At 45.2% G+C, this 27,818-nt stretch overlaps 1 protein-coding gene across 3 annotated transcripts in view; it reads left to right on the forward strand.

The window, feature by feature from the left end:
• The window catches only part of GRIA1 (glutamate receptor, ionotropic, AMPA 1), a 119,991-nt gene that overhangs the window by 45,861 nt on the left and 46,312 nt on the right, over nucleotides 1-27,818 (forward strand). For 2 of the 3 annotated variants that reach the window (XM_010076753.1, XM_010076752.1), the window contains exons 3-5: nucleotides 11,794-12,033; nucleotides 13,462-13,646; nucleotides 17,289-17,342. In XM_010076753.1, the coding sequence (XP_010075055.1) occupies nucleotides 11,794-12,033; nucleotides 13,462-13,646; nucleotides 17,289-17,342 (479 nt within the window). The remainder of the gene's footprint in view (nucleotides 1-11,793; nucleotides 12,034-13,461; nucleotides 13,647-17,288; nucleotides 17,343-27,818) is intronic. The other variant, XM_010076754.1, reaches the window with a different exon arrangement.

Consider the following 27,818-nt stretch of genomic DNA (forward strand, 5'->3'; position numbering starts at 1 on the left):
AAGCCTTTCCCAAAGTTATTGTCTCTAGAAAACATTATTATAATGCTTTGTGTCTGAGAATTTGATGCCACCTGTCTCTGACATTAATGGGAATTGGTGCCAAAGAGTGTCTTAGGCAAAAGATAAGCATCCAGGGTGGTTTTATATCATCAGTGATGTGCTTTGCATCTTCCCCCACCTCTTGGTCCTTTCCTCAGTCCTGTGAGGTTCATTTCCCCACAGGACCAGTTTGTTGTGAAAGGTGATTTTTATGGATCCACGTGCAGGTTCAGGAGAAGTCTGTGGCTGTAAAAATCTCCTCTGTCATGCTGGTAAAATGACAGATTTTACCCAAGACTTTTTACAAAAATCTTGAATTCCACTTTGTCTCCAGTGAAGGTCTTGCTGTGTAACCAGCTCCCTGGTTGATATTTGGCATTTTGGGTCACATTCCTCCGGGGGCTCCAGATCTACCCACAGGTTTGTTGGAGCAGTGGGGCAGAGAGTAGCGTCCCCCCAGCTCCCCCATCCTCTCTGCTTGCACTGCTCAGCACCACTCCATGGGCCGGATGCCTCCACCTCCCCCAGGAGGGAAGCTGCCCTCTACAGCTGCTTGCAGCCCCGGTTTAACAAGTATCACCTCTTCACAGAAGCTCCATCTGGGCATGCTAGCTAGATGCACTTCATGTAAACTGTTTGTTCCACCACCCACAACGAGCTACTTGCACAGAAGTTTCACCAGAGACCATAAAATCGCGAAGCAGAGGTCCAGATCTCGCCATCTGTCACAGTTCTGCGTTCCTGCTCCCCAGACAACACTGTCTCCCACTGGGTTTAAAAGATCCCCAGCTTAAACTTGTTTGTTTGGGATTTTTCAAAAAACCTGGTGCTCAGAGGCACTGCAGAAATAAAAATGTGGTAGCTATTATCATTTATTGCCCTCACAATGCAGACAGGATTAAAGCTGTTCTAATGACCGGGAAGAAATGGTAATATTCCCCCTGACATTAAGTAGGCCTGAAGAAAGATATAAGCACAATGGAACGGAACATTAATGTGAAAAGGAAAAAATAAAAACCCTACAAGAAATGAATATAGCAAAGAACCACCAAGGGAGGCACTTAAGCCCACAAAAGCCAGCATTCTCAGATGTCAAAGGACCTTGTCATTCTGCACCTAACTCAGCCCTTGCTGAGGTGTTAAATGGGGTTTCAAAACCTTTCGTGCTTAGGTGAATACCATATACAACCGGGTAGCACAAAAGGGTTGTGCTCTAGAGGCTTAACCTTTGCGTGCTGAGTGTAGTTTGCAGGGTTTGTACCTTTGCTGCTCCTTTTTTTCAGAAGACTCTACGGGCTCCAGGGACTGCAGAAAAGATGGCAGTTTCGGAGCAGCGATGGCATGTGTAGGTTTTGGAGCATCTGCCTTGCTAGCTCAGCAGATACCTGTAATGTAGCCTTGAAAATGTATAGAAAACATGGATGTTTATAAATCACACATCAAACAGCTGCTGGGTTTAAGTACTGCTTCCCACTTCAGACCCCCAAGGACGAGATGCTCTGTCCTGTATGCGAGAGGCTTTCTTTGAAGAATGCTTTGTCCTGGATAAGCGCAAGTTGTTCCCTCTTTGGCCAGCCCAGTGAGACTGTATTCCTGTGGAGAGCTGAGCGTGGTGTTGCTTTCCCCACACAATGTGCCCTGTGCTTTTTAGCTGCTGCCTTTTATTTTTAAATGAGCAGGGAGTCAAATAATGTCAGAAAGTCCAACAATAGCTTACTAGGAGAGGGAGACATCCTCTGTACCCTCTGGCAGCCTGGATCAGCCAGCCTCCCTCCGAGGATGGGAGATATTTTAAGGTAGAGCACACACAAGACATCATCACTACAAAAAGATCAATCAGGATAGGGAAAATTCTCCTGGCTCTCCATTTAGGTCCCTCCTTATCCTTTGTTTTACTTTCTGTAGTGAGCCAGCTGTATCACTGCTCTCCTCTCTGCTGGGAAGGTAATTCTCTACTCTGAGGAGACCATTCCGTGGCTTTCTTTATTGCTATTTAACATGTATATATTACAGTACCTCACATAGTCCTTGTAGCATTGTGCCAGGCATCCTACAAACATGTGCAGAGTGACAGTTGCATCTAGGGCGGGTACCCGTGTGTGGGGGATAACAGGATAAGCGTAATTCTGAGCCAATTAGAATTAATAATAACGCCCACACCTCCTACGTAGGTGTACAGGATATGGCATATCCCTGTGTATCTTTGCAGGAAACACACCCCTGGAGTTTACAAAGGGGGGTGTTTAGGGGTTTTTCTTGTCGTTTTAAAAAATCATTATCAGGAAAAGGAGTCAGTGTTTAAGGAAATATAAAGGTCTCTTTTCACACGCATCCAAAGAAGGGATTAAAAGCTGGGCACACCAGGGCCATGCCCAGTCTGATTTACAGAGTTTAACACCTGCTTTGCCTGGCTGCAGCCGAGTGTGTAGGCTGAAGAGCATTAGGGGTCTGACAGTGGAGACCGAGAAACCCAATGCTTGCACCTGAGTATAAATATGTGCCCAGAGAAAGTGTTTGGGACCATGAAAGGATCATTGCAGAGGGCGTGCATGCATGCGTGTGTGTTTTGTCAGGCTCTTTGGCTGCTTTGAATAGAAAAAGCAGAGTGTTAATAAATGAAGTTGTTAATTTCCAGTCTGTTACCAAGAAAACCTTAAAATCAGTTGTGTTAGTTCAGTGGCGTGCCAGGATAAGCTTTTATGCACTGTAGCACAAAACAATTAAAAGCTGGAAATTTAGAAGCCGAAGTGGAAAAAAAGAGACAGGGAGAAAGGAGAAGGGATTATAGGTGCTGACCTGCAACTGCATGGGGAGAAGCAGGCTCAGGGTGTGAGACCACATCATCACTGCCATGGGAGTTTTGGTATTAAACTAAAAGGTATTGAGACGATGGGGCAGGGAGAGAGGCGGATACAGAGCTGCAACTAGAAACTCTCTTGATTGCTGCCTTCATTACAAACATGGAAAAGGGACTGTACATATATCATAACTGAACTCCATGCCTGGAGCAGACTTCAGGGAAAGGTTAATGGAGATGTTGTTATGAGCAGGAAATAATCCTAAAAAAAAACCCCCAGAAGTAATACATCTGAAAAAAGTTACCAAAATACTGTTTTCTTAGTTGAAGGCAACAACATGAGTCCCAGGAATGTCACAGGGAACACATTAGAGACTGAGACATCAGTTTGGCTTCCAAACTGGCACATCTGCAAAAACACAGATGAGAAAAAATTTGTGAGTCTCTACGCAGATTTTTTTATGAAGCAGGGGGACATGGGACCAAACTTGAAATTACTGGGATGAAGATTAAGAAAGGAGTTGTGGAGGTAGACGTTAACACCCTTCTTCCCCAATGGATGTAACATTAATGTTGGAATAACTTTTCCAGGGAAAGTCCATAGTCTGCTTTTTTTCATGGCAACCTGCACCAATTTCAAGAGAAGCACTTACAAAATCCTCGTCACAACCTGAGGCTTGCACTGAAGACAGTCACAGGATTTAACGTTTAGAAAAACTGCCACGAGCAGATAAAATGTATTAGGGAAGGAAAAGAAGCTATTGAAGATGAAATGCATTTCATCTGCAGGAAGCTCCTCTTCATGTGACACATTTGCTTTCTGTTACTGCTTATCTTCCCCCCTCCCGCCCCTCACTCCCCTCTTTTTACTCTGTTTTAGTAATTTAGCTCTTACAATGCAGAATTAAATGTTGTGCTGACCTAAGAGCAGCGTGCTATGTACTGTATTAACATGCTGTGGTTTTCGTGCTTTATTCTTTTTCTCCGTTGTTGTTCATGATCCCCAGCAGAAAGCTACACTGTGATATCGTGCTTAGTTTTTTTAGTATAGCACGATCTGCAGAAGGACCAGTATAATACAAAAGGCCATCCAATAAAGCAGCAAAAGCAAAATTGGTTCAACCCTCATCCCTCACCTCCTTTTATAGTATCGCTGTCACTTTTTCATTTGTAGTAATCTTGCTTTAATATTTATGACTCTGCTTCAGACATGCAGAGTTCAATGAGGACAATTTTTTTGGTTTTTTGTTGCAGCCTAGGAGTTTAGGTGAGAGCAATGATAGCTGGTCTTCCAGAGCCCATGAGGCCCATAGCAACATCCATCTGCAGCTGGGGGCCCCATGAGGGCATCACCCCCCACATCAGGGAGCTGCAGAGGAGCTCCAGTTGAGGTTTGTGAGCAGGAGGTACCAGCTGGTTTTGTAGAGCTTCTGCTGCTCTAAGATGTCATGGTTTAGTCCCGGCCAGCAATAAGCATCATACAGCCTCTTGCTTCCCCCCCTTACCCCAGTGGGGTGGGGGAGAGAATCGGAGGAGAGAGGTAAGAAATCCCATGGGTTGAGATAAGAACAGTTTAATGACTGAAATAAAGTAAAATACTAGTAATAATAATAATAACAATGAATTGTAATGAAAAGGAAAATAACAAAAAACAGAACCCAAGGGAAAAAAACAAGTGATGCAACTGCTCACCGCCCACTGACAGATGCCCAGCCAATCTCCAAGCAGTGATCATAACCCCTGGCCAACTCCCCTAGCTTATATACAGAGCATGTTGTTTTATGGTATGGAATATCCCTCTGGCCAGTTTTGGTCAGCTGGACTGCCTGTGTCCTCTCCCAGCTTTTAGAGCAGGAGCTGGGAAGGCAGTGGCAGTATGAGATGCTGAAAAAGTCCTTGGCTTCATGTAAGCATCACTTGGCAGTGACTAAAACATCAGCGTGTTACCAACATTTTTCTCAGCACAAATTTAAAACATAGCCTCATACTAGCTACTGTGAAGAAAATTAACTCTCTCCCAGACAAAATCGGCACACAAGGCAACCCAGCATGGCCAGTGTCTTCTGCTTGCTTCTTTCTGGATGTGGCTTAAAGCTAGACTGCTCAGCAAACCCGCTGCCAGCGCAGACTTGCTGATGGGGTGAGGCAATTCCAGCATGTGTATCAACATCAAACTGCTCAAAAGCCATGCAAGGCTCAAGAGCCACAGGTGGGCTGTCTTTGGGCTCCAGGGAGCAGGAGATGTGCTTTTCCTTAAGTAAATATGATGGGTTTTAATAACATAACGTGCCATACAAGGATCTCAGAAGACTGTGTCCCAACTGGGTTTGCTTGCCATGACAAGCTGCCTATACCCCAGAAATGAGCCAGACTGGCATGTAAGGAGAGAGAACATTTTTTAAAAGACTCCCATTTTAAAAATTAGATCTTCTGTTAGAGCTGAAGAATGCAGAATTTTTTCCAGGCATCAAAGCCCTTCTGCATGTTTTTCTCTTTTAAAAAAGTGATGAATGCAGGGAATGCTGTGGAAAAGCTGTGGCTCTGGTATGGGGCATTGGAGAAGACAAAGGCAGTAGACAGCAAGAACCTCACACTGCTTGAGTGCGTGGCATCAGTGCTTAGAGAGCAGGACACAGTCTTATTTTGGGTCTAAACAAGCATGGAGCAAGAGACAGTCTCTGACTCAAGGGACTGGAACAGATGGGGCTCAGAGAAAGGCAGTCACCTTCCTCCACCTCAGAAGCAAAGCTCTAAGTCATGATTAGGTAATAAACCTGAAACAGAGCTGGCACTGGCCCTGTTCACCCTCACACATAATCTGATCTGTTAGCCACAGGACCCTCATTAGCCAACCTGTTCCTATTAGAATAATAACCTAATTCTAACCACGGAAGGAAGGGGCTTTTGCGAAGTCTGAGTGCTTCTTGAGAAGGGCAACATGTCCTTTACATTGCTGGCTCTGTTCTCTTTCAGTGGGTTAGCCATCATGTGAAGGCCACCCAGAAAATAAGATGTCAACTGACATTTTATTTAAGGAGACATCCAAGTCTGTGACCACAAAAGTCCCAGGTCTCAGCAGGTACATGTCCTTGTCTCCGTTGGGTTCTTGTCCAGGACCTGCTAAAAGATGTTTGTGGTCTCAGTGTGTTTCACATAGGGGATATGCCTCTAATTCTTGTTAAAAGTGCAACACTTGCTGGAAAATAGTTTGAGTATTGACTAGAAACCCTCCAATATATTTCATTCTTGATTTTGTATGACTCAACAGAACATTAGCAATGCCAAAGTAACAATATGTTTAAAAGCAAGCAAGGAAAGTCTTGTCAAACATCTTTTTTTTCCTTCTCTCCTTTTCTCAACAAGCTCAATGACCCTGTTAAGACCTTTGATATTTGGATTGTCTCTTCCGTTTTGTAGTCACACTGGATAAGAACTACACTCAAAGACCCTAGTAGAAAAAGAAGAAGAGGTTTCAGGTTGTGAAGTATGGAAGTGGAAGAGCTTGGATTTTCAACTGGTCCATTTGACAGAGAGGTTAAAGTCAACTTCCCATGGCCATATCTTCCACCACCATGAGCTGGTCCATTTGACAGAGTTCCCATGGCCATATCTTCCACCACCATGACTATAATTCAGAAGTGCACTTAAATGACAGAGACTTCATGTTGTTGATTTTTGATGACAAAAAGTGCCATGCTTTTTCTGTTTCCTTAAACTCAGCAGCATGTGAGAAAGAAGTATCCCAAAACCAATTTGATCTCAAGGGGCTCCATGTTGTTGATTTTTGTTGACAAAAGTGCCATGCTATTTCTGTTTTCCTTAAACTCAGCAGTATCCCAAAACCAATTTGATCTCAAGGGAAACTTACCGTTTGTCAGCCAGGCAAACGTAACTAAAAAAAAATGAGGCTATTGGCATAAGCAGTTATGAGCAGCTCTTCAGTCAGAGATTATTGTTTAAATATGAGGGAAATAAGGCAGATCTTAATGTAAAAATCAACACTACTTGTAGCTTCCGAGATGGTCAGAGAAGCAGTGCAGGAAAATGATGGAAGGGAGCGTGCTTCTGCGTCTTTGATGCATTTGAAAGGACACTACTTGTAGCTTCCAAGATGGTCAGAGAAGCAGCGCAGGAAAATGATGGAAGGGAGTGTGCTTCTGCGTCTTTGATGCATTTGAAAGAGAAACATATATTTCTTGTGCTATCACATCAACCTGATTTGCAGTTGATCAAATATATGGGACATATCTGCTGTCAGCTAAATGCATGCATGGAACGATGGGGGAGTGTAGAATCTGTTTGGCTTTCCCTGGCTAGAAAAATCTGTGGGAACATGCTGTCGTTGGGATGTGCTGAAGAGATGCGCTCTGGCACCTACGCCACACTGGAGAACTGTGAGGACAAACATTTGGGAGGAAAGCTGAGCTGATCCTAATTGAAGCAGACAGTAGAGCTCTTTCATTGAAATTCCACCGGCTTCACCAACCTGATGTCAGGTTCTCCATCACTGTGTGAGGGTCGCCTCCAGGCAGGGCATGCTAAAAATAAATTATGCATGCACATCCCCCCTCCTTTTTCCCCGCATGTGCACACACACACGCTCCAAGTGAGCAAAGAAAAGCATGTGGGAACCGCTCCTTGACACCACTGTTGTCAATGAATATGTTCTGCTGCAAGTGAGGGTTTCGGTTCTGTGTCCCAGGAGGTTTGGGCAGACGAAGGAGGTGATACACCAATATTGGGGCCGCAGGCATTGCAGGGAGAATCTCTCATAGCTTATGGAAGACAGGAGCCTGTACTGACTGTTTTGTTACAAAGTCTGGCCACACTGATCTTGCAATTTTTAAAAAGCTTTTGTTAATTTGGTTTCTGAAGGTAAGTGCTGTGTGTGCTGGATTGGGTGGTTTCAGAGATATCTTCTTATCTTGGAGTCTACATTTCCAAATTGCCCTTTTGTTTCCCTGACTGCTTGGTGTATGAAGAGTAGTTTTCTCAAAATCCTCACAACATCTGCAGCTCAGTTTTGCAGGAATGGCTTTCCTGGAGAGGGTGCAGTGTCTTCCCTCCTAGGTGCTCCTCAGATATGACATCCTCCAGGGTCGTGATGGGCTCTGAGATCTGTCAGGGACCATCTGGATTTTTTGTCTCATTCTGCGACAGTGAACATGAGTCATTTGTGGGGAACATCTGGGATATTTCATTTAATCAGTTTTTTTACTGCTCTTGTGGCTTTGGGTATTAGCACTGTCTCTGCTGCTTCTGTTCTCTGTCGCAGCATTTGAGTCTTCAGAGAGTTTAAATGCCTTCAACAAAACCATATTATTGGCTCCCTCCAGGGGTAACTGGGTGAAACTTAATGGTCCATGAGATACAAAAAGTCAGTAGAAATTATCTAATGTCCCCTTCTAGTCTTAAACTCAGTGAAATGGTGAAAATTCTGCTTCTAAAGGAAATGGCAGATGAGCCGTTGCCAGGATCTCCTACCAGGCTTCTTCTCCAGCTGTGGCCATGGGGAGCTGTTCTGTTTGCAGATTCTCAGCAGAATTGCACCACTTTCACTCCTGGAGACCAAGTTCTCATTTGCATCCTTCTGTGCAGCCCATTTGCTCTTCCTCCTCCCTCAAATGCTGAAACTGTTTCAGCCCCTCTTTGTGGTGACCATTTCTGAGGGAAACATTTTGGTTTCCCTTCTGCTTTTACCAAAATCCAAATGAGGTATCTGTTATATCTGAAATCTGCTTTTCACATGGATCAGATGAAACCTCCAGTTCCAAAATATCCCTGGCCCTCTTGAATGCAGAAATCAGTCTTGTGCATCCACTCTCTCTGTGTCTGGTTGAAAGCTTTAGCCAAAAAAAGTCTCCCAGGAATTTTTATAGACTCAAAACATCTCTTTTGCTTTCCTATTCTGCAGGGAAAATGTGCAATTTAAAGCATGTATTTTTTCTTTTTATCGGAAGCATTTGCAATGTGGCCAGAGCTGCCTTTCTTCAGCTGCTGGGTAGGTGTCCTACCCTACATGTGTTTTCAATAAATTCAATGCCTTACCTTGAATATTTCCACATAAAGAGAAACTTGAGAGAAATTGCAGGACTAGAAATCCTAGAGTCTGGGGATTTCAAGCATGAGTGAAGCATGTGTGCTTTTTCCTCATCTGAATTCAAGGTCACACCAGCTCCACAATTGCTGCCTTTCCACGGAGAGAGAGGGGAGGCTTCCTTCTGCTTGTTCTACCACATCAATCAGTTTTTTTAACTAGGTATCAGGAATCTTACAAAGTTGTTTTGATTTTTACTGTTAAGTTAGAAGTGTTTTTACCACAGTTTGAGGAGCTTCTTTTAATTTTGCTGGGTAAATTCATTTGGAACACCTGTAAATTAAAGCAGTCCTGAGATTTAAACTACTTTGCAGCCACCGCTTTTACATTTTGCCAAGCTCACTCCCAGAAAGGTTCCTTTTTCCAGATTAATTGACACAATGGTTTCTTTGTTGTTCTTTGGGTGATAACCCTCAGCTAATTTTTTTTTTCTGAATTATCTGCATTGTCCATGGCACCTCTTAGTCTGAAAGTACAAAGTGAGCTAGGGTTCTTTCCAAACTTGCTAATGATAAAGACCATTCGTTCTCCTGGTTGTCTTTGGTGCAATCTGTTTGAAACGCTGGGTTTGATGAGTGTTTCAGAACAGTGTAGGAGGGCTGCCTGAGCATGACTGAGCCACAGAGTTTAAAAAAAAAATATTCTGCAGAATAATAGATTCATTTCAAATAGAAAATAAAAATCAAGGAAAATGTAGCTTGCCTAAAACAAAACAAGCCAGTTAAGTTTATTGTCTGGATTATTAATTGTGCTGGATTGTTCAGCTGCCCTGAGAATGTCACTTTAATCATTCAGTGAACCTGAAGCCCGGGTCTCTGGAGATCATGTTCTGATCTCTCACATATGGTATATCGCAGTGTTCATTAGACCCACTGGTCCAGTCACATGGAAATGATGTTCAGACTAGTTCTGTCTGTATCTGCTGCTTTTCTTCCTGAATGTGTCATTCTCATGATGAGGGCAGTGACTCCAGCTGATACAGACACAATTGCTGATTGCAAAGAGAGACGCTGGCATGATAATAAAGAGAAAGGATTTGATTTCCATCATGGTTCAGGCTTGGTGAGAAGTCCCCGCTCCACAGAAATATAAATTCCCTTGGGTGAGCAAGGTGCTGAGGTATGTGAGATCACGGACATTGAGCAGCAAAAAGAGGATGGGTGACTTTGGGGACAAACTGCTGGGCTGGGATGCCCAAAACCTGGCCTCAACTCCAAGAGGAAGGAAAAATTCTCACCAGTGTCGTGAGATTCTGTTCTCAGCTCTCGACACACCATGCCCTTTAAAAAACCTGACTGCTCGTTTTGGTGGTGAGGTGGGAGTAGGGACTCCTTTTGCCCAGTGGGAAGCAGGATTTCTTGCTCTTCCCTCTGAATATTTGATGCTGGCAGAAGAGAAGTGAGGAACGTGGTAATCTTATCCAGGATGGCTGTAAGCCAGTCAGGGACGGCTCCTGATCCCCACTGCAGAGACAGAGCTTGGATGGAGGCCAGCTAAGGATGAAGGGAGCTGACGTTTAGGAGCCTGTCTCCAGCCACACGTGCAGAAGGTTGGGTACTGGCAGCCACCAGCAGAAACGAGGTCAAGGGATTCCCAAGCAGCACAGAGCACTTGCCGGGGACCCCAAAATGTCACATCCAACTTCTCACCCTGCACTCTGTTGAGCGGGGCTGGTGAGTGATGTGTGAAGTGTTGAGTCAGTATAAATGTCTCTGCTAAAGGTCTTCAGAGCCAGAGTGACAACAGGAGGAGACACTAGTGCCAGGAGTTCTGACACAGGGAAAACGCTGTCACTGCCACCACCTCCAGCTTGGAGATTTATTGATGGTAACTTGGGATGTGCTATAAACAGGGGTGATATTAAACGAGTCTGACTGTCTCAGGGGCTAAGTTTTACAACCCAAAGTGTGAACTCTCTCTGCCTCACTGAGCTCCCAAGGCACTTTTCCAGCAGCTCCCGCAATCTCATTAAGTGCACTCTCAAGAAGGGCTGTGACCCGAGAGAGCCCTCCTCATGCAGCACAGCACCAGCTGCTGGGATCAGACACAAATATCCACCAGAGAACCCAGTGTGCACCCTCGGAGGTTAGTCGTGGAGACCTCCCAGGCCACCACCACACCCTCACTGGGGCCACAGCTTTCCCCACCATGCCCTTGTGAGGAAACCAGAAGTTGCCATGCAGGTGTCCCCAGGTATCAACACATCCCTGGTGTCAGAGACTCTGACCTCAGTGCCCGGGGACAAACCTCCCTGTAGCTGTGCTGTGACTGCATTGAACCAAGGGGAACCTTTGCTGAGATGTCTTCTCAGCGTGGTGTCAGCTTCTGAGGTCACACCCCTGTTTTTCTCCGGGAGTTATTGGCTGCAAAGGGCGGTGTTGCCATGCAAACGCTTTCCTTCTGCTCCTTGAATGCATCTGGGGCTGCAGTAGCAAGCTCTAGCTGCAGCCTTTCTCCCCCATAATAAAACAGCTCCATGGGCCAGGCAGCTGCCATCCCGAGGAGGAAGGGTTTGGTGAGCCTCCATGCTTTTCTGCTGAGGGGTTCCTTTGTTCACATAACACAGTTTATCCCAGAAGCAGCAAAATCTTCAGCAGAGCCCTGGGGATACTGAATTCACTCTTCTGTGTCACTTCTGCCTGCCAAAGGTAAAGCAGGTCTGTGCACATCAAGAGCAGAGCACTCCATGGCCACAAGCCTTGTTCTTCACAGGTTGTGTACACCAAGCCACAGGCCTTGGGGAAAACGATCTAGTCCAGAGACCGTGCAGCTTACCTCATGGAGAAGTTTTATTTTGGTTACTTCCCTGAGAAACTTCCTTGTCCTTCTGCCCTCACCACCTCTCTTTCTGCTCCTCCAGTCTGCTCACAGTTCTCCAAGGGCGTCTACGCTATCTTCGGATTTTACGAGAGGAGGACCGTCAACATGCTTACATCTTTCTGCGGGGCTCTCCACGTCTGCTTCATAACACCCAGTTTCCCTGTAGAAACATCCAACCAGTTTGTTCTCCAGCTTCGCCCAGAGCTCCAGGATGCCCTCATCAGTGTCATTGAGCACTACAGCTGGCAGAAGTTTGTGTACATTTATGATGCTGACCGGGGTAAGTCACAAGTACATGGGAAGAAACACAGGACAATTAAATGTAGTGGTCTAGATGGAGTCTTTGCCTCGAGAAGTCATCTTACTGTGGGTTGCTGGAGGCCAAGACAGTGGCTAAAGGAAGGGCCATCCTATGCCTTCCCTATTCTCTGTTCCTTTTCTAAAAATCCATTACTGCTGAAGATGGGCATTGATCTAGATGAAGTACTAGGCTGATCCAGTGTATTTGTGTTCATAGGGTCGGGTCTGAACCCCATCAACACAAGGGAAATACTTAATGTGTAAGCGGTTTGAGTTTCAAAAGGGGAAATTGTTCATATTGAATAGGTCCCATTTTCAAGTTTGTCTATCTTAAGGCCACTGAGTCCCACATTTATAAATGCAAACCGACAGCTGCTCAGGTCTCACCGAGCCCCCATCCAGTTGTGATACATGCGTGTTTCTGGCAGGTAGTTTGGAAAACTCCAAGTTCCCTGTGTTAGTGAGTGTTAGTTGTCTGTGTAAAATAACAAAAGCCTTTGTTGGATTCTTGGAAGATATTATATAACTTTCTAAAGCATGAACAGGGCTAGTGAGCTCATTGCTCTGTGATTGAGTTTCCCCACTCTGAGAGGCCTCTAAAGCTCCAGACTAGGTGACTGAGAGCAAAATGGACTTTTGGAGGACAACACAGGGGTGTAAGGGTCATTCACAGCTCTGTCCGGGAAGTTATCATTAGCCCTTGCCAGGGACAGGATGAGCTTAAGAGATGAGGAGAAGGTGTAAAATCCCAGCATGCTTTCTGTTGCCACAAGACATGGGCAAGGTGAATATCCCAAAAGGACAGCAGTAGGCAGGGTTGTGTATCAGGATTCCAGAGTGGTGCTGACTATGTGTGTCTACTCTGGATGTGCATGTAAGTTAGGCAAGATCCTTTTAAAAATAATGAAGTTTTCTGATGAGATGCTGCCAAGAGAGACAGGGATGCTGAATATGACTGTGTGTTGTGATTGCTGAGGGTGTCCCTAACCCTAGGAGCACAGAGTCTAAACAGATCAAAGATGAGGAGGAAACTATGGCCCAGAGAAATGAAGCGATTTGGGCAGTGAAAGACAAGAAGACGGGGATTAGAGCTCTTATCTGAATCCCACAGCAGGGCCTGATCAACGACACTGATCTGCTGATTATAACAGAAAACTAGGCCTGGAATCATCCTATATTCCTGTGCTAGGACAGAAAAAGCAGGAGTCATTAATTCTAGCCCAGCTGTGTTTGGGTAAGATGCTAGGCTATTAGCTGCTCTATATAGTTCTGCTGCACTCTTGCGATGCTGTATCCAGCCCGGCTTGAGGCAGCTATGCAGGCTGGCAGAAGGATGGAAAGATGCCATTGCACAACTCACACCTGGTTCTTCTCTTACTGTCCTCTTCCCCTTCTCTTCCCATCGCAGGGTTGTCAGTCCTACAGAAAGTGCTAGACACCGCAGCTGAGAAGAACTGGCAGGTGACAGCTGTCAACATCCTGACGACAACAGAAGAGGGCTACCGCATGCTCTTCCAGGAGCTGGAGAAGAAGAAGGAAAGGCTGGTGGTGGTGGACTGTGAATCTGAGCGGCTGAACATCATCCTTAGCAAGGTAACCTTGGTGCGGGTCTTCTGGGTGGGGTCTTGTATGTGGGATAGGAAGGGTTGTTTCTCCTGGAGAAGTTTTTCTCCTCCCCGTTCTTGTCTGATCCGTGTCTCATTGCAGCTCACATTGGGTGTGGTTTGTGTGTTGCAGCAGGCTGCCAAGCTTGCAGGTATTTCTCTGTTGTTATTGTGGAAACTGTAGTAAAGCCATATAAATTTAGGAGCTCCCATGTATTAATGATGAGTGAGCTCTGTGGCTCCGTGTTCCCTATTGTTGACTCCTCTGCTGTGCCCTTTACACCCCCTTACTACCCAACAAGCTTGCTTTGTGCTAATTTTTCTAAGCAGCCTGCACAAGGCATGTCACTTCCTCATTCTGCTGAGTTTTTCTCCAGCTTTTCCACCTCCTATGAGTTAGGGTGGAGGTGTGAATCGGCACTGCCAGACTCCTGATCCTCCAGCCTCCATGTGCTGCACCAAATTCTCACATCTGTAGAGTGCTCAGGAGCACTGTCTCCAGATCAGGCTGGAGCTCAGCATCCTCCCAGGGCTGTAGCAGGATGAGATGTTTCCAGCTGCTCTCGTGCCTTGCGCTGAAGGAGACTGGTTCATTCCCAGCCATCTCCTGGCTGTTTTGTCAGCTCATGGCCACAAATCATGTGGGATATGCAACAGAGGACTCAGCAGCTAGGTTTTGTGCCCTGCCTTAGCCATCCTCAATCTAGATGGGTCACCCAGTAGTGCAGACCCAAATTTTCCCCATCCTCTCTCCTCCGTGCTTCCCTTAATGCTTTCCCTAAGTTCTGAATATGGTCTTCTGTGGACAGGAGACCAATGCCAGCCCATGGACAGCTCATGAAAGAAAGACGAGATTATTCTATAGAGTCCACAGAGTAGCTGCAGTTGAACAAAATTTTTGACAGGACCTAGGCAGTAAATTTGCCTTTTCTATGACTCTCCTACAGGGTATATCAGATTTCTAGGATTAATTATGTTGGGATTTTAAGCATGGTTTGTCTAACAGAAAGTTAAGTTCTGTAGTCAAATATTATCTCGTTTTGCTAATACAAACAGGAAAATAAGTCTTTCTTTCAAACTTCTTCACAGTTGGTGAAGCAAGAATTCAACTTAGATATAAGTAAAGCTATTTGGAAGAGCACTAAAAAAAACCACAGATCTTGTGATTATATTTGTTTTGCAATGCTGTAAAAAACATCCATTAAAGACAGAGCAATTCCAACAGATGCCTGTGCCTGGGAGGTAACACTCCTGCTAGGGATAGGGCTATGGAGAACTTTTCTCAGACCTGTGAGGTCCATTTTTATCCCAGGTATCCCAGGTAGTTATCCCAGCGTGCGCAGGAGATGCCGGCTCTTTCGCAAGATGCAGATGACCAGAGGGAGTCAAAGACAGTGTTCATCTCATTACATGAAATTCAGCTGGGACTTAAACTGGGGCTGGCAGCTGGTCTTTCAGTTCACCGCACCAGCAACCTCTGTGTGGATGTCACTGCTCTGTTTGCCCTGTCCCTTTGAGTGTCTGAGGTGTTCAAAGAGCTGCCTCAGCCTCTCGGGGACATTTTAAGGCATTTATCTTCTTCCCTGACAAGCCTGCTTCTGTCTTTTCGTGGCCATGAATTTGTGCTCCCTGGTGAACCAAAAAGCTGGGGATGGCTGTTCAGCATCAGTCCTTCACACATGCACGCTGGTGCTTGCACACACTTTTAATTTCTTTCCCCCACTGTGTACACGAAAGACAAATAACATCCGCTGGCTCCAGCCGGGCAGTCCTCGCGTTCTGGAGACCGAGGAGCCAGTGCTCAATGTGTTAATGATATGTGGGAAAATGACCTGATTTCTTTCTCAGAGATTTCTCTGTGTCATGTCCCAAGGGCATGGTTTCTTTGCCGGGGTAGCTGTCGTTGATGAGCGAGCCGTCGGCTCAGGGCGGGATATCCGCAGGGCCGCGCTGTGTTGCCTTAATGGGATAAGTAAGCGGTGGGTTGTATTCTGTCAAAGCCCTGTATTGTTTCTTCCTTGTCTCTCATTAAAATGAAAAACTGGAATTTGTCCTTTGCCACTGTTTCTCTCTGAGAGGATTTCTCTCTAATAGATGTCAAACTGGCCCATTAAGAAGTGGGTAATGAAACCTAGGTGGCCCAAGTGAGCTATCAGCATGCAGCCCAGCGCAGCCTCTCTCCACGTTCAGGCTAAGTGATAAATGCTATTATAACCTCAGCTTGCCACCACCGTCCGGACACATTAGGACTGAGTGAGCATTCTAAAATAAATTAAGATCACAAATAACTGTGTAAAACACAGGAAGCAAGCCTCATAATTCAGGTGGATGGGCTGCAAGATTAACAGCTCCGGGAAAGCTGGATGGCAGCCCTCTCCGTTTCATCGACTCTGACACCTAATAAAATAACAAAGGGAGAGTTTGGGCAGATGGAGCCAATGCTGGCTCTTGTTGACACTGGAGAAATGGGGAATTGGATTGTAATTCAGTGCTCTGGAGATGCTCCTTCCTCCCACAAGGTCTGCAACTTACTGCAAAGGTCGGTCTCAGTTGACGAATGGATGGGGACAAGTTGGGTCTGGTTCTGCTTCTCGGATCTGGCTTTGGAAGATACTCAGAAAACTACCCATAATAAGAGTTTATATCTTTTTAGCCTTAGGCATACAGAGTTTTTTTTCTCCAGACTGCTTGGCAGAAGCAATACTAAGGGATCCTGTGGGGAGAACCAGCTCCAGGTGGAGCTGACATCGGTTGTGTAAGAACCTACTGCTAGGTGACGCCTGCATTGGAGTTAATTGCTGCCCCCACGTTAGTGCTGGGAACCAGATGAGTTTTAATGTGCGGGCAAGAGCATTTCAGCAGAGAAAGGCTAAGACAGATGAACCAGTTGCACAGAGCAAGTGTCAGATCATTTATAATCCATTTGGAAATCCCTAAATTGACTGCTCATGATAATCTGGGAGTGCTGTCCCATGGGGAGGATCAGTCTGTGTGTGCCCTCATCTGATGCTTCTCAAACACCTGCTCCCAGCCTGGTATCAGAGAGAAGTCCTGGGTAGACCAATCTCTGGTCAAATCCATCACCACAGTCATTTTATTATCATTCTGGCTGCGAGGATGTTTCTTGCCCTGCTGCCTTTTGTGTGATTTTGCCCAAGCATTGGCAGTGCAGGCAGTAATTCAGAATCAATTCATACTACAATGGAAGTAAGAGGTAGTGTTGCCAGCAAAGAAACCTTATGGAAACATCGCAGTTCTCTCAGAAACTGGCAATTCTTGTGTTTTTACGGGTTCTGGGGGCATGCTGGTTTGGGCCTTTTTTTCACTGTCTTCTTTCTGTACGTGGATTGACTCAAACAAAGATGGTATCTGGCTCTAGTCTCCTGGTAAGAATTTAACAGTGTTGCTGGAAATCAGTGAAGAGGAATTTTGGTGGAAATCCAGAGTCAGCAAGAATAATGTGATTCTTAGCTGTATCCTTTCTGTATTTTTTTTAAATCAGGAATTGTGAACTTTTCTTTTGTTGTGTTTTCCTGTCTTCAGCCAAACAGTCTCACTGGAAAAAAAATGGAAAGGAAGGTCTACTTCCTTAACTGGTCTCTGCTAAATATCCTTGGTTTTCATCTTGCAGATCATCAAGCTTGAAAAGAATGGGAACGGGTACCACTACATTCTGGCAAATATGGTGAGTTGCCTTTTTGGCATTTTTTTTCAGTACCTTGTAATTTGTAATGCACTGTACTTATAGTTACTGAGCTGGAAGTCTTTTTTTTAGTCCACCTTTTGGGTAAAAATAATACTAAAGTCTTGTGGTGTTTTCTGTCTCAAACCAGCAAGATTATCTCCAGGGTATCTCCAAGGTTGCTGATTTCTTTTTTTTTTTTTTTTTTTTGCCCTGGGATTCAATCTGCATCTTTTCAAAGCCAGTTAAGTCAGCTGTCATTTAATGCTTGTTGTGATAAGGATTTTTTTGCATGTCATGGGGACCTGGGGTCCTGATGTTGCCCTCCCAGCTTGTTTCAGTCAGGCCACCAAGAAGTAGTTGACTATTGGTAACAACTTGCATTTTCTAACTAGTTTTATCTCCACTTTAGTGTGTCCCCCCCAAGTGAAGTGTTTCACAGCCATCCTGAGAGCCTCATAAGGGCAGACTTGGTAATAACGATTCACCAAGATCCCTCTGGCCTTCCCGTAAAAACAAAATACGCACCTATTCTGCAGCTTGGTGCTAGATCATATCTGACTGTCATGGCTCTAAGGAATGAATTGGATGTAAAGATTTCTTTAAGGAAAGGACTCTCCCTTTAATGCAGGGAGGCACTGGCTGAGGACAGACCTGTGCTGGGCAGCAGCAGGACCATCTTTCTGGAGCAATGTGCAATGCCTCCTCTCCTAGGAGGCTGGAGAATTTCTCTGCCTAGGGAGGTTTGGGAAGAGGTAAGACAGAGGAATAGCTCAATCCATAGGGCAGCTGGAGGTTTTTTGCAGCAGAGCTCCTACCCCCTTTTCCTCAGAAGTGTCCATCCATCCAGGGGATGCCCAGCAGAGGATGGGCTGGTGTTGGCAGTCTGGGGCTGAGGCTTGTCCCCCCAGACCCACTGTGTCCCTGTGCAGTTTGGAGCCATTCTTCCCTCCCACAGCTGCGTCTGTGAGGCAGCACATCAGGCCTGGGGTAATTAAACTTTAAACCACCAATTAGTCAAGCAGTTGCTGCCATTCTCCTTCTCTCAGTCCCAAGACAACTCTGTAATTTAGGAGACAAAAATGGCCACATAATTACCCTGCAATGCCCTGGTACTGACCCTGCACTTCATGTATTCATGCCTACCATGTAATTACAAAGTTAAAAATGTTACATCGTGCGGGGGGGACACATGCAAACTGTAGAGCAGCCAGTAACTTCAGTTGCTAATTTTTAAAAAATTATTATTTGTTGTAACCCAGGTCCTGGTCCTCAGATGTTTCTGAAAGTCCCTTCATTAAAGTGAAGCGGGGAAGCTACATGGAGTAGCTGCAGTGTGCGTCTGTGCACTTTTATTTATACCATGCGAGAGGCTAAGTCAGAATGGTGTCACCTCTTCTCTCTGCACGGTTTCACAAGGATAAATACATTAAAGGAGTGAGGTGGTCTAATACTCAGGTGTGGGAGTTATGAAGGATATTTCCCTCTGCCTTATGATACCACTCTCTCCCACTTTTAGATGAGAAACACTTTTCCCTTCTTTGTTTTCTTAACCTTTGCACAAATGCTGAGAGGACAGAGCTGGCTAGAGGAGGCTGCATACTCAGACAATATGGGTTATAAATAATTAACTAGGAGCAAAAGGCTTTTCATTTCCCCAGCCCCACTGCAGGAAGATTTTGCCTCCCAGCTGCAGCTCAGTGGAGGATGCTTTGGGTCCCTGGGACCCACAGGGTCTGACAAGACCACCGGAATCCACTGTAACCCACTGTGCTTTTCGAGCAGCTTTGATTTGAGGGGAGGAGAAAGAAGAAGAGTGCAAGGAATCCAAACTCTTTCCTTTGGTCTTTCCTCCTGCTTAAAACCCAGCACTGCGCAGGAGGCAAACTCCAGAGACAGGAATATAAAAAAAGAAAAAACAAACAAACAGAAAGAGAGGTGAGGATAATCAGACAACATGGGAAAACTACTTAAAAAAACCCAAACAAACAAACAAACAAAAAAAACCAAACTAGCACTCCTGAAGGTTAAGAAGGCTCTTTCTAGGGCAGAACAAGCTTTGTGATTCTGTCATGCATATGGGCAGGTTCGGGCACCAGAAGCCAAATCATTTTCTGTGATGTGCTGCACCCACACAAGAGCTACTTGCTGATCGGTTCTGCCAGGAAAACGGCAAAAAGGCCATGAAGATCCCGTGTTTCTGAGACCGCATGGCAGTGAGGAGGTATGGCAAGCCTCCCTATGCACGGATGGCCAGGGATGTTATGAGTGATTGTCAGGACGTGGGAAGTCAGCGTCTGGCAGGGTTAACCCATAGTGTGGGTGCCACGATTCAAGAGATCACAGCAGGTTTTACCTTCTTCTAAGGACATCTCGTTGCCTGGATGAGAGCCTTCAGAGGGTGTAACACACCGTAATTTATTCCCACTGACTCATGCACATAGTAGATAGACCTTAAACACCCCACATTTTCCCCTGTAGACAAGTCCTAAGATGACAGGGTGTGCATTGCCCACACACACACCCCCTCATGTGCGTACCTGCACTCCTAGAAAACAGCCCGATTCTGGGGAAGTGGCTCATTCCGGAGTACTTGGTCATAAGAGAATAAATTAAGAACTAAAAACTGCAAGTGCCTGAACATTTCCAGACGAGTTATTTTTTTATCCCCTGTGCTGACGGTGTCCTGATTTTAGGAATCTCATCCTACACGAAGATAAGGCTCCCAGCCCTGGCTGGGACAGGCTCTGTCTTGTACAAGTCAAGTGAGACCTCAGCTGGTTCGTAGCCACTAAGTTACTTGCACTAGCTGGAACAAGGGAATGAATTTTCAATACCTGCCTTTTGCAACACTACCTAACCTTCATGGGCCCTTTCCTATGGGGAAACAATTATGGAAACAACACGTTGGAAAAAAATGTTGGGAAATATTTATAGATAACCCCACTGAAATTCTTATTTTTGCCTATATGTTTGTTCAGAGCTATACTCAGCCAAAAAAAACAAAGAGCAGCACACTACTGCCCAGTTACAGGAGCTCCAAACTGGGGTTACATCAGGAACGTGAGTTTGCAAGGCAAGGCACAGGATGAATAAGGCCTGCAAATATCATCAATTTTGAACACGGAGGAATTCCCTGTCAGGTTGCAGACAATTCATGAACAAAGAGGAGCTGGCTTGCATTAATCACTGCTTGTTTGCCCTGCGGTTGCTGTTGGGTGAGCTGTAGCAAAGTACCAAGCAGAATTTAACAAGTAGCAGCAAATGAAAGCTAGTATTTCCTAGTGGGAACAGCTTTCTTTTTCAGTGAAATTGCTGTTGCCAAGGTGAGACAATAATATTTCTGTGTTCACAAACAAAATGAAACCGTTCTGCACCTTAGGCTGTGGGCAAACGTCCTTCTCTGAATCTGCTATGCCTGTTAAAGACACAATCTGTCTTGTCTGCTCAGCCCAGCCCACCCCATGAAGGTCTGTTTTGAATGTCACTGCCAGGGGAAGGGTTCCCGTGAGCATCCCTGCCTCTCGTTGACACTAATTTGGCACTGTCTATGGCTTTTGCAAACTCATGAAAACTGATCCTTGACCAGTACCCATCAGAGTTACACCAATTAGCTTTTACTTGCTGCCAGCCTGGATATTTGTCAGATGTACCAGCATTGGTGGGTTGCAATCATCAATCATCCCTCTCTTTCTCTCTTTGTATATCTGTTTTTCTTTTTGGAACTCAAAGAGGTTTGGCAACTTTAAGGAGTATTTGTTTTTGTGAGCCTTATTTTTCCAAGCTTTGTTCTTAGCCTTTGAGAGCATCAGTCTAGCAACCACAAAGAAAAAGATTGTAGTCAATACTATCAGAGGAGCAAGCTTAGAAACTTCTGGGATTCCTTTCTTTTGATGTTATGGACTTTTTCCCAATAACTTTGGCTTCATGTATCTGTTTGTCCTACACCAGGGATGCAGGCTGACTACTGCCAGTAGTGGGAGAACATCTGCTCTGTTGGGCAGAGGAAAATCTTGGTCTTAAAATAAGTGACATTTGCGTGACCTGTCTTTAAAAGAAAAGTATGAAGGACAGCTGCCACACACTGTGTTTTAGCATCTCTTTTTCCTAGCACATTAGTCCAGGGTGTTCTTTTAGCAAATGCTCTTGTTTGAAGTTGAATAGATAAGTGTATGAGATTGCTGATAATAGGGTTGCAGGGAAGAGTAAAGGAAAAACCAGAGTTGATTAGCAAAGGTAAGCATTTTTTCCTGTGCCTTTTTTACATCAGCATGTGTCAGTGCTGAGTTAGACCATGGACAGAGCTTCACTTTGCAGGCACTTGTGGTGGTTTTGGAGGTTACCAGCACAGCAGCTTTGCCAGCAGAGTGGCTTGTGCAGAAGTCAAGCAAAACCTACTGGTTCAATTCGGTTCACCTGTGGTTTAAAAGGACTCTGATTTTTTTTCCCCACAAAAATGGAAGGGAGAATTTCTGCACCCCCAGGGCTGAGACGTGGTGACCTGAGACTGACCAGCTGGGACAGACAGCAAAGAAGAGATCCCTCTGGAGTTGTCTGTCGAAAAGGACATCCACATCCTTGGGGAGCAAAGTTCTCCCAGCACAGGGAGAGATCTGCTCCCTTAAAGCAATGCAGCTCATGTACCTCCCACAGCATGTGCCGTGGCTGCACGGGGAGGCTCTGCTGTGCCCTTGCTGGGTACAAGCCCAGTGCAAGGAGCTGCACTGGCCGTATGACATGTGTCAAGGAATGTCACTGGCCATCCACTGCCTGCACCAAGCCTCTGATTCAGCTTGGCTGGAGCTAAAACGTTGCAGTTCTCAGTCTCTTATCAGCTTGAAAGCTGCCATGTTTACTTTAATCACCTGAAGATCTCAACGCTGTCCCCTGCCCCCTGAAGTATTGCTGCCTGAAGGTACAAACAAGGTCAGCAATACCCAGGTTGGCATCACTAGCTGGCTGGAAACTCTGTTTTGTGGGAGTTTCCAAAAGGATGTGTACAGCATCTGCATCTTGTCCTGGTAAGATCTCAAGATGCCTGGTCTTGCAAGAATTCTGTTCTTTTGTTGGAAAGAGATGTCCTAGGTTATTTTTAGGTTTCTAAAATTATGCCAGCTAGAACTTTCCTCTTTCGGAGAGGTTGGTGCAGGTAGACTCATGAGAAAACTTGGTTTTCCAGGCAGAGGAAGACAATATAACACATCAGTGGAATTTTTGAGGTCTGCATTTCACTTCCAAACAGCTTTTCTGTCCTTATTCAAAGATCATCAAGCAGAAAAAACCCTTAGAACATTATCTCATCTGAGTTACTGATAGTAAAAGACACAGCAGTGCCCTGAATTAATTTTTGCTTGAATTAGTGTGTCTCATGAAAAAAGAAAATCATCTGGTTTTGATACAAAAATTGCCCACATGGGAGAATATGCACTGCAACCTTGGAAGGATTTTTGCAGTAGCTAATGAGGGCTCGAAAGCATGAGTGGCTTAAAAAAATCACTGAGCATCAGGTGAGTAACTGACAGATTATATTACAGCCGTTAGAAGGAAAAATGTGTTTGCTTAAATCTCAGCAAAAGGGCGTTAAACTAACAGGTTTCCTCAGCCATTTGCAGTCTCCTCATCCATTACCCCAGCTCAACCGGCAAGGGGTGACATGTAAATCTGTAGTGTCTTCCTCATGGTGACTTCATCGGTGCTTTCTTCTAGTCAAAACTTGCCTAGCTTCAGCTTTCTCCACCAGATTTATCTTTCTGTTTGCTAGACCAAATATTCCATTACTGACATTTTGGTCCCTGTAAACTGTGATCAGGTCATCCCTTAATTATACCTTCAATTGAAGTCCTGGCATCTGTCACTACACGGCACATTTCCCAAACCTTTAAATAATTTTCTGCTCTGAAAGCTTCCTAAAGCGCAAACATCCACCTAGAGCATCTGTCCCTCTGCCTGGGCTGAGCTTTACAACAAGATGTGGATGATCATTTATATCCAGAACGTGCTGCAGCAGTAGGATAGGACTGATGCAAATAATATCACAAAGAAAAAAAGTTAATGCTCATCTCCAGCCCCATGTCCTTGAAGTCTGCATCCTCACCTGACTTGGTTTGCTTTGCACTGATAGACCAGGACAAAACAGACTTATCAAACTGCAAGATTGGGATCCTGTCTGATAGTGCCCCCCCTGCCCCCACTTTCTTTTCTCTTTCTTCTTCACTTACTTCTGTGTTACAGTGAGGACTCACATGTTTCACTGCCACGATGAGATTTGACATATTAATAATTCTGCAGAAGAGAAGAAGGGCTCTCCTGTTGGAAGGCATGCTGGAACAAGACTGGAGCAGATGGGCTCTTTTTTGATGTACCCTCCTTATTAATACAAGGTGATGGGAGGGAGGAATGATGCTTCACTGGAGAAGTCAAGCTTGAAGATAATTCAGTACATTAGGGATGCTCCATCTGGAAACACTCGACTTCTTGCTCCCTGCAGAAAGACACCGGTGTACCTTGGAATGACAGGAGCCACTTTGCATTCGCTCAGCTGCCGTCATTCAGAAGCAGTTGTTTTGCTTTGCGAAGTTTCTTATAATCGTGAAGTCTGCTGGCAGGAAGCAGTCTGGCATTGCAAGCCATACATGGATAGCATCTGAAGAGAGCTGGGCCGGTTTCCCAATGGTGCCACAGGTTTCTGTGGCACCCACCCAAGCTCAGGGTGAATTGCTTAAATGCTTTTTCCTTGAAAAGGAGTATTTCAGTGTGCAAGTCATTAAAAAAAAAAAAGACTCCAGTCTTGTCATCCCAGACAGAAAGGGACTAAGAAACGTAACACTCATTCCTAGGACCGTGTGAGGTTCAGCCAACAAGCCTTCTCCAAGCAATTCAAGAGAAAGGGGCATTTTCCAAATCCTCATTCAGCGATGAGCCTTTCCATTCTCAGAGGGAGATCTGGAGGGCTCAGAAGATGCAGAAGGAGGAGAGAAAACAACAGTGTTTCTCAGAAACATGGCACTCTTCAAGGAGACTCTCCAATGTCCTTTCTCTCACAAAAAGCCAAGACTTAGAGCAAAGGCACAGAGATTTTAGGCTGGGCTGCGGGGAGGCTGCCGTGTGCCCAGAGCCCAGCCCTTGGTGCTGTTACTACAGCTTCAAAGGCAGGATTATACTGCAGGAGGCACCCTGCAGGGAAAGTGCCAGCAACTAACAGCAATTTAAGGAAATACAGAGAGAATTTGAAGGCGTGGGGCAGTGGCCAGCTGCCTGTCAATGTCCAGGTGTGGAGGGTTGTTCCTGCGGGCTGGGCTGGGATGCTGCCCGGTGCATCAGTGTCGGGTGAGGAGGCAGAGGTTTGGGACGGTGAGGCAGTGAAATATGAGGGTGAAAGGAGACACGCAGGGAACTAAGTGGTGCTGGCAGGTTTGAGGAGGGTCATGCGTGAAGGAATGAGGCTTTCCCTGTGTTGTCTGACAGCCGTCTGCGCTGCCTGCTTGGTGTCTTGGCTCCTTGTGGTGTTCGGGGTATAAATAAGGAGCTGGCTCATTTCTGGGGGACTTTCTTTTCGAGGCAGATCCTTTGTGGGCCAGTTAATCAAGATGGATTCATGAGGCCCATTTCAAGTCATCAGTCTTCCTGCATTATGCATTTCCTTTGATGATTGAGCCCACAAGCAGTGAAGAGGAATATAAATGTGTGACTTGCTGACACCTCTCCCAGCAACCATGGCAGCGAATAGGACAGTAAAACAACCTCTGGCTGAAAAATGTTTTCAGCTTAAGAACAACATAAAGAATAGATGCAGCAAGGAAAACACAATGAGGAAAAAACCCTTCCCAGTGCTGTTCTGTTTTCTGTTTGAAGGCATGAAGGGCTGTAACAGCAGCCCATATTATTTACTAGCAGCAGGACTTATGCATGTAATCGCTTTGCGAGGTTCATTAATGCAGAGAGAAGAGTCCATGGCAGGGAGTAAAGAGCAAGTTTCCTCCTTTGAACTGAGCCTGGCTGTTGCTCAAACTGTGTGTTGCAGACGCTGTGAGTCAGAGCAGGCATGGCGAAGGGAGGCTGTCTCAGCCCATCAGCACGGATGGGTCCAGATTTTTGTGGTTTATTGTCAGCCTGTTAATTCGATGGCATTCAGAGAAAGCCAGGCATTTTCCAGGCATACACAACGCAGGAGGCCATCCATATTCTCTGTTTTGCCAAGATGATTTTGCAAAGTGATTTTAAATCAAAAAGACAGCTAATCCTGCTGCCAGGCAGGGGCTGGGCTGGCTGATGCCGTGTCCCTTCCAGACTGGTTTTGATGGTTCCCAGAGAGAACTATGCCTGCAGAAGCGTCATCTCTGCTGGAGTACCTACGTCCTGGGCAGTGACCCCATCTGGGCAACTCCGTGTTGTCTCTGGGTCCCGCTATGCCTGCTTTGGCAGGGCTGCTGGCAGAGTTCCTCTATTCCTCCTCTTCCTCCCTGGGGGACGGGCAGTGCTCTGTATGGAGGTGAAGCATCCTGCATCTCCAACAGTTACATCCCAAATGGATCAGGTCTAAAGAGCATAAAGAAAGTCACATTCCTCCAAATTCATTTCCCTGAACAGCCTGCTGCACTCCAAATGTGGCTGCAAAGTTAGCTTTTTCCAGCATTCACTGGCAAATTTTTGAAATGGTTTTGGCCACCGAGGTCCCATGGAATATGTCATTCCAGCACCGCTCACTCCTTGTTGTACTTGGTCAGATAACGAAGGGAAGCATTTCTGTGCTGGTTCTTTCCCAGACTGGTTGATACTAAACATGTTGCTGCACAAGCACGTCTGCTGCCCCTCACTAGTGGGTTGCAGTCTTTTCTTAGTCATTTTTTTAAAATGTATTTTCTGTTTTCCTAGTATGGCCAATTGAAAACTAAATAAAAGGTCCCTTTTTTACAACATGTGGCTATAGTTAGTACAGAGTGACAGATGATTGATGATTTCTTTACTTGCGAATATTGTAATTCTGCTGTTCTCCTGTTTCCTACAAGCACTGACTGACATTCCAGGAAGACAGATAAGCATATTTAATTCCTGATGTTACTTTGTCAATAGAAGCACTTTCAAGAGTCAGTTTTCATAACATTTTATGTATTTTTGTTTATGTTAGCCAGCAAGAATTCACCTGCTTTGGGAATTCTTTTCTATAAGACCTGACCTCTGGTATTCCCAGTTCATTGGCTGTCATGTCACCCAGACCTGCTCTGAGCAGATTTCAGTGGCGCAGTGGTTAAAATTCCTTTGTAATTAGGACCGTTCCTATACTGACCTTGTACTGGGGCATGTGGAGGAGGGACAACAGGTGAAAAGAGTTATTTCTGCAGTTGATAACAGCTGAAATGCAAAGATATAATCAAGGTTAATTATGACTTTTATGGTCCCAGCTACCTTAAATGGAAAATCCTCAGAGGTCTCCACACTTTTTAAAGAACTCGAATTCTGTCAAAAATCAGTGGGGAAAAGTTATTACAGTCTTTGGGGAAGAAATAATTCCTTTTGTCTCTTCAGATGATTCTTAAATTGTATGTAAGATGAATCCGAGTGAATATTTTTGAATACTTGCATCAGTTTCAGAATGGTTTGGTTTGGGGAAAACAGTGAAAAACAGTGTTTTCAACTGCTGCTGTCTCATCACTGATGTCACAATCTTTTTTTTTTACTTTTCCTATTTAAATCTGTTTGTTGAGAGGGTTAAATACACCAGACATCTTACTCATACTCTGCTGTGAACTTGGACTTTTCTTCGTGCCTTTGTAGCCTTCCAGGGAGGAGCTGGTGGCACAAACTTCAAGTTGCTGTGTGGTAGTTTCTTTCGACAGATCTTTTTCCCCTGAGTACCTCCCAGGAGCAAAATGTCAGTGTAATTTGGTCCCAGCCATGAATAACCAGTTGGCAACCTGTGAGGTCCCTCTTACCGAACCTTAGGAGCTTTGCGTGTCAAAAAACTCTTGGCCTGGAATGCATTAAGATGTCAGGGACAATTATCCTGCTGCATTTCCTATTTGTTAATCACAGCTCTGGCTTTCTGAAACCCCTACGCTAGCAATTACAAACAAGATTGATGTGGGTTTAACCAGCATTCTGAGGAATACATACACACAAAATATAACTTTTTTTTTTTTTTTTTTTTACTCTAAATCACTGCACTTTGGAGCAAAACAAATAATCTATTTAGAGCATCTGTACACCCGTATCCAGTCCTCAGCCTTGTAAGCAAATGCCAAATTGCTTACAAAAAGCTGGAAGAAAAAGCGTGAAAGTCTTTAAACACATTTTTGAGTCACTTAGGACTCCCTCGGTCTGACACTGATGTGAGAGGGCAATTTAGTCTTTTCCTTGCAAGCTGTCTGTTCTCAAAACCGGTTTCTGTCTAATGGCTTGATCCTGGCCTTGGAGGGGAATAAGGTAATTAGCTCCCTCCGCCTGTTCACAGAGAACACCAGTTTGGGACCCTGACTGGTGTCT

The sequence above is a fragment of the Pterocles gutturalis genome, unplaced genomic scaffold (genome assembly GCF_000699245.1).
Source record: "Pterocles gutturalis isolate BGI_N339 unplaced genomic scaffold, ASM69924v1 scaffold373, whole genome shotgun sequence".
Taxonomy (NCBI): domain Eukaryota; kingdom Metazoa; phylum Chordata; class Aves; order Pterocliformes; family Pteroclidae; genus Pterocles; species Pterocles gutturalis.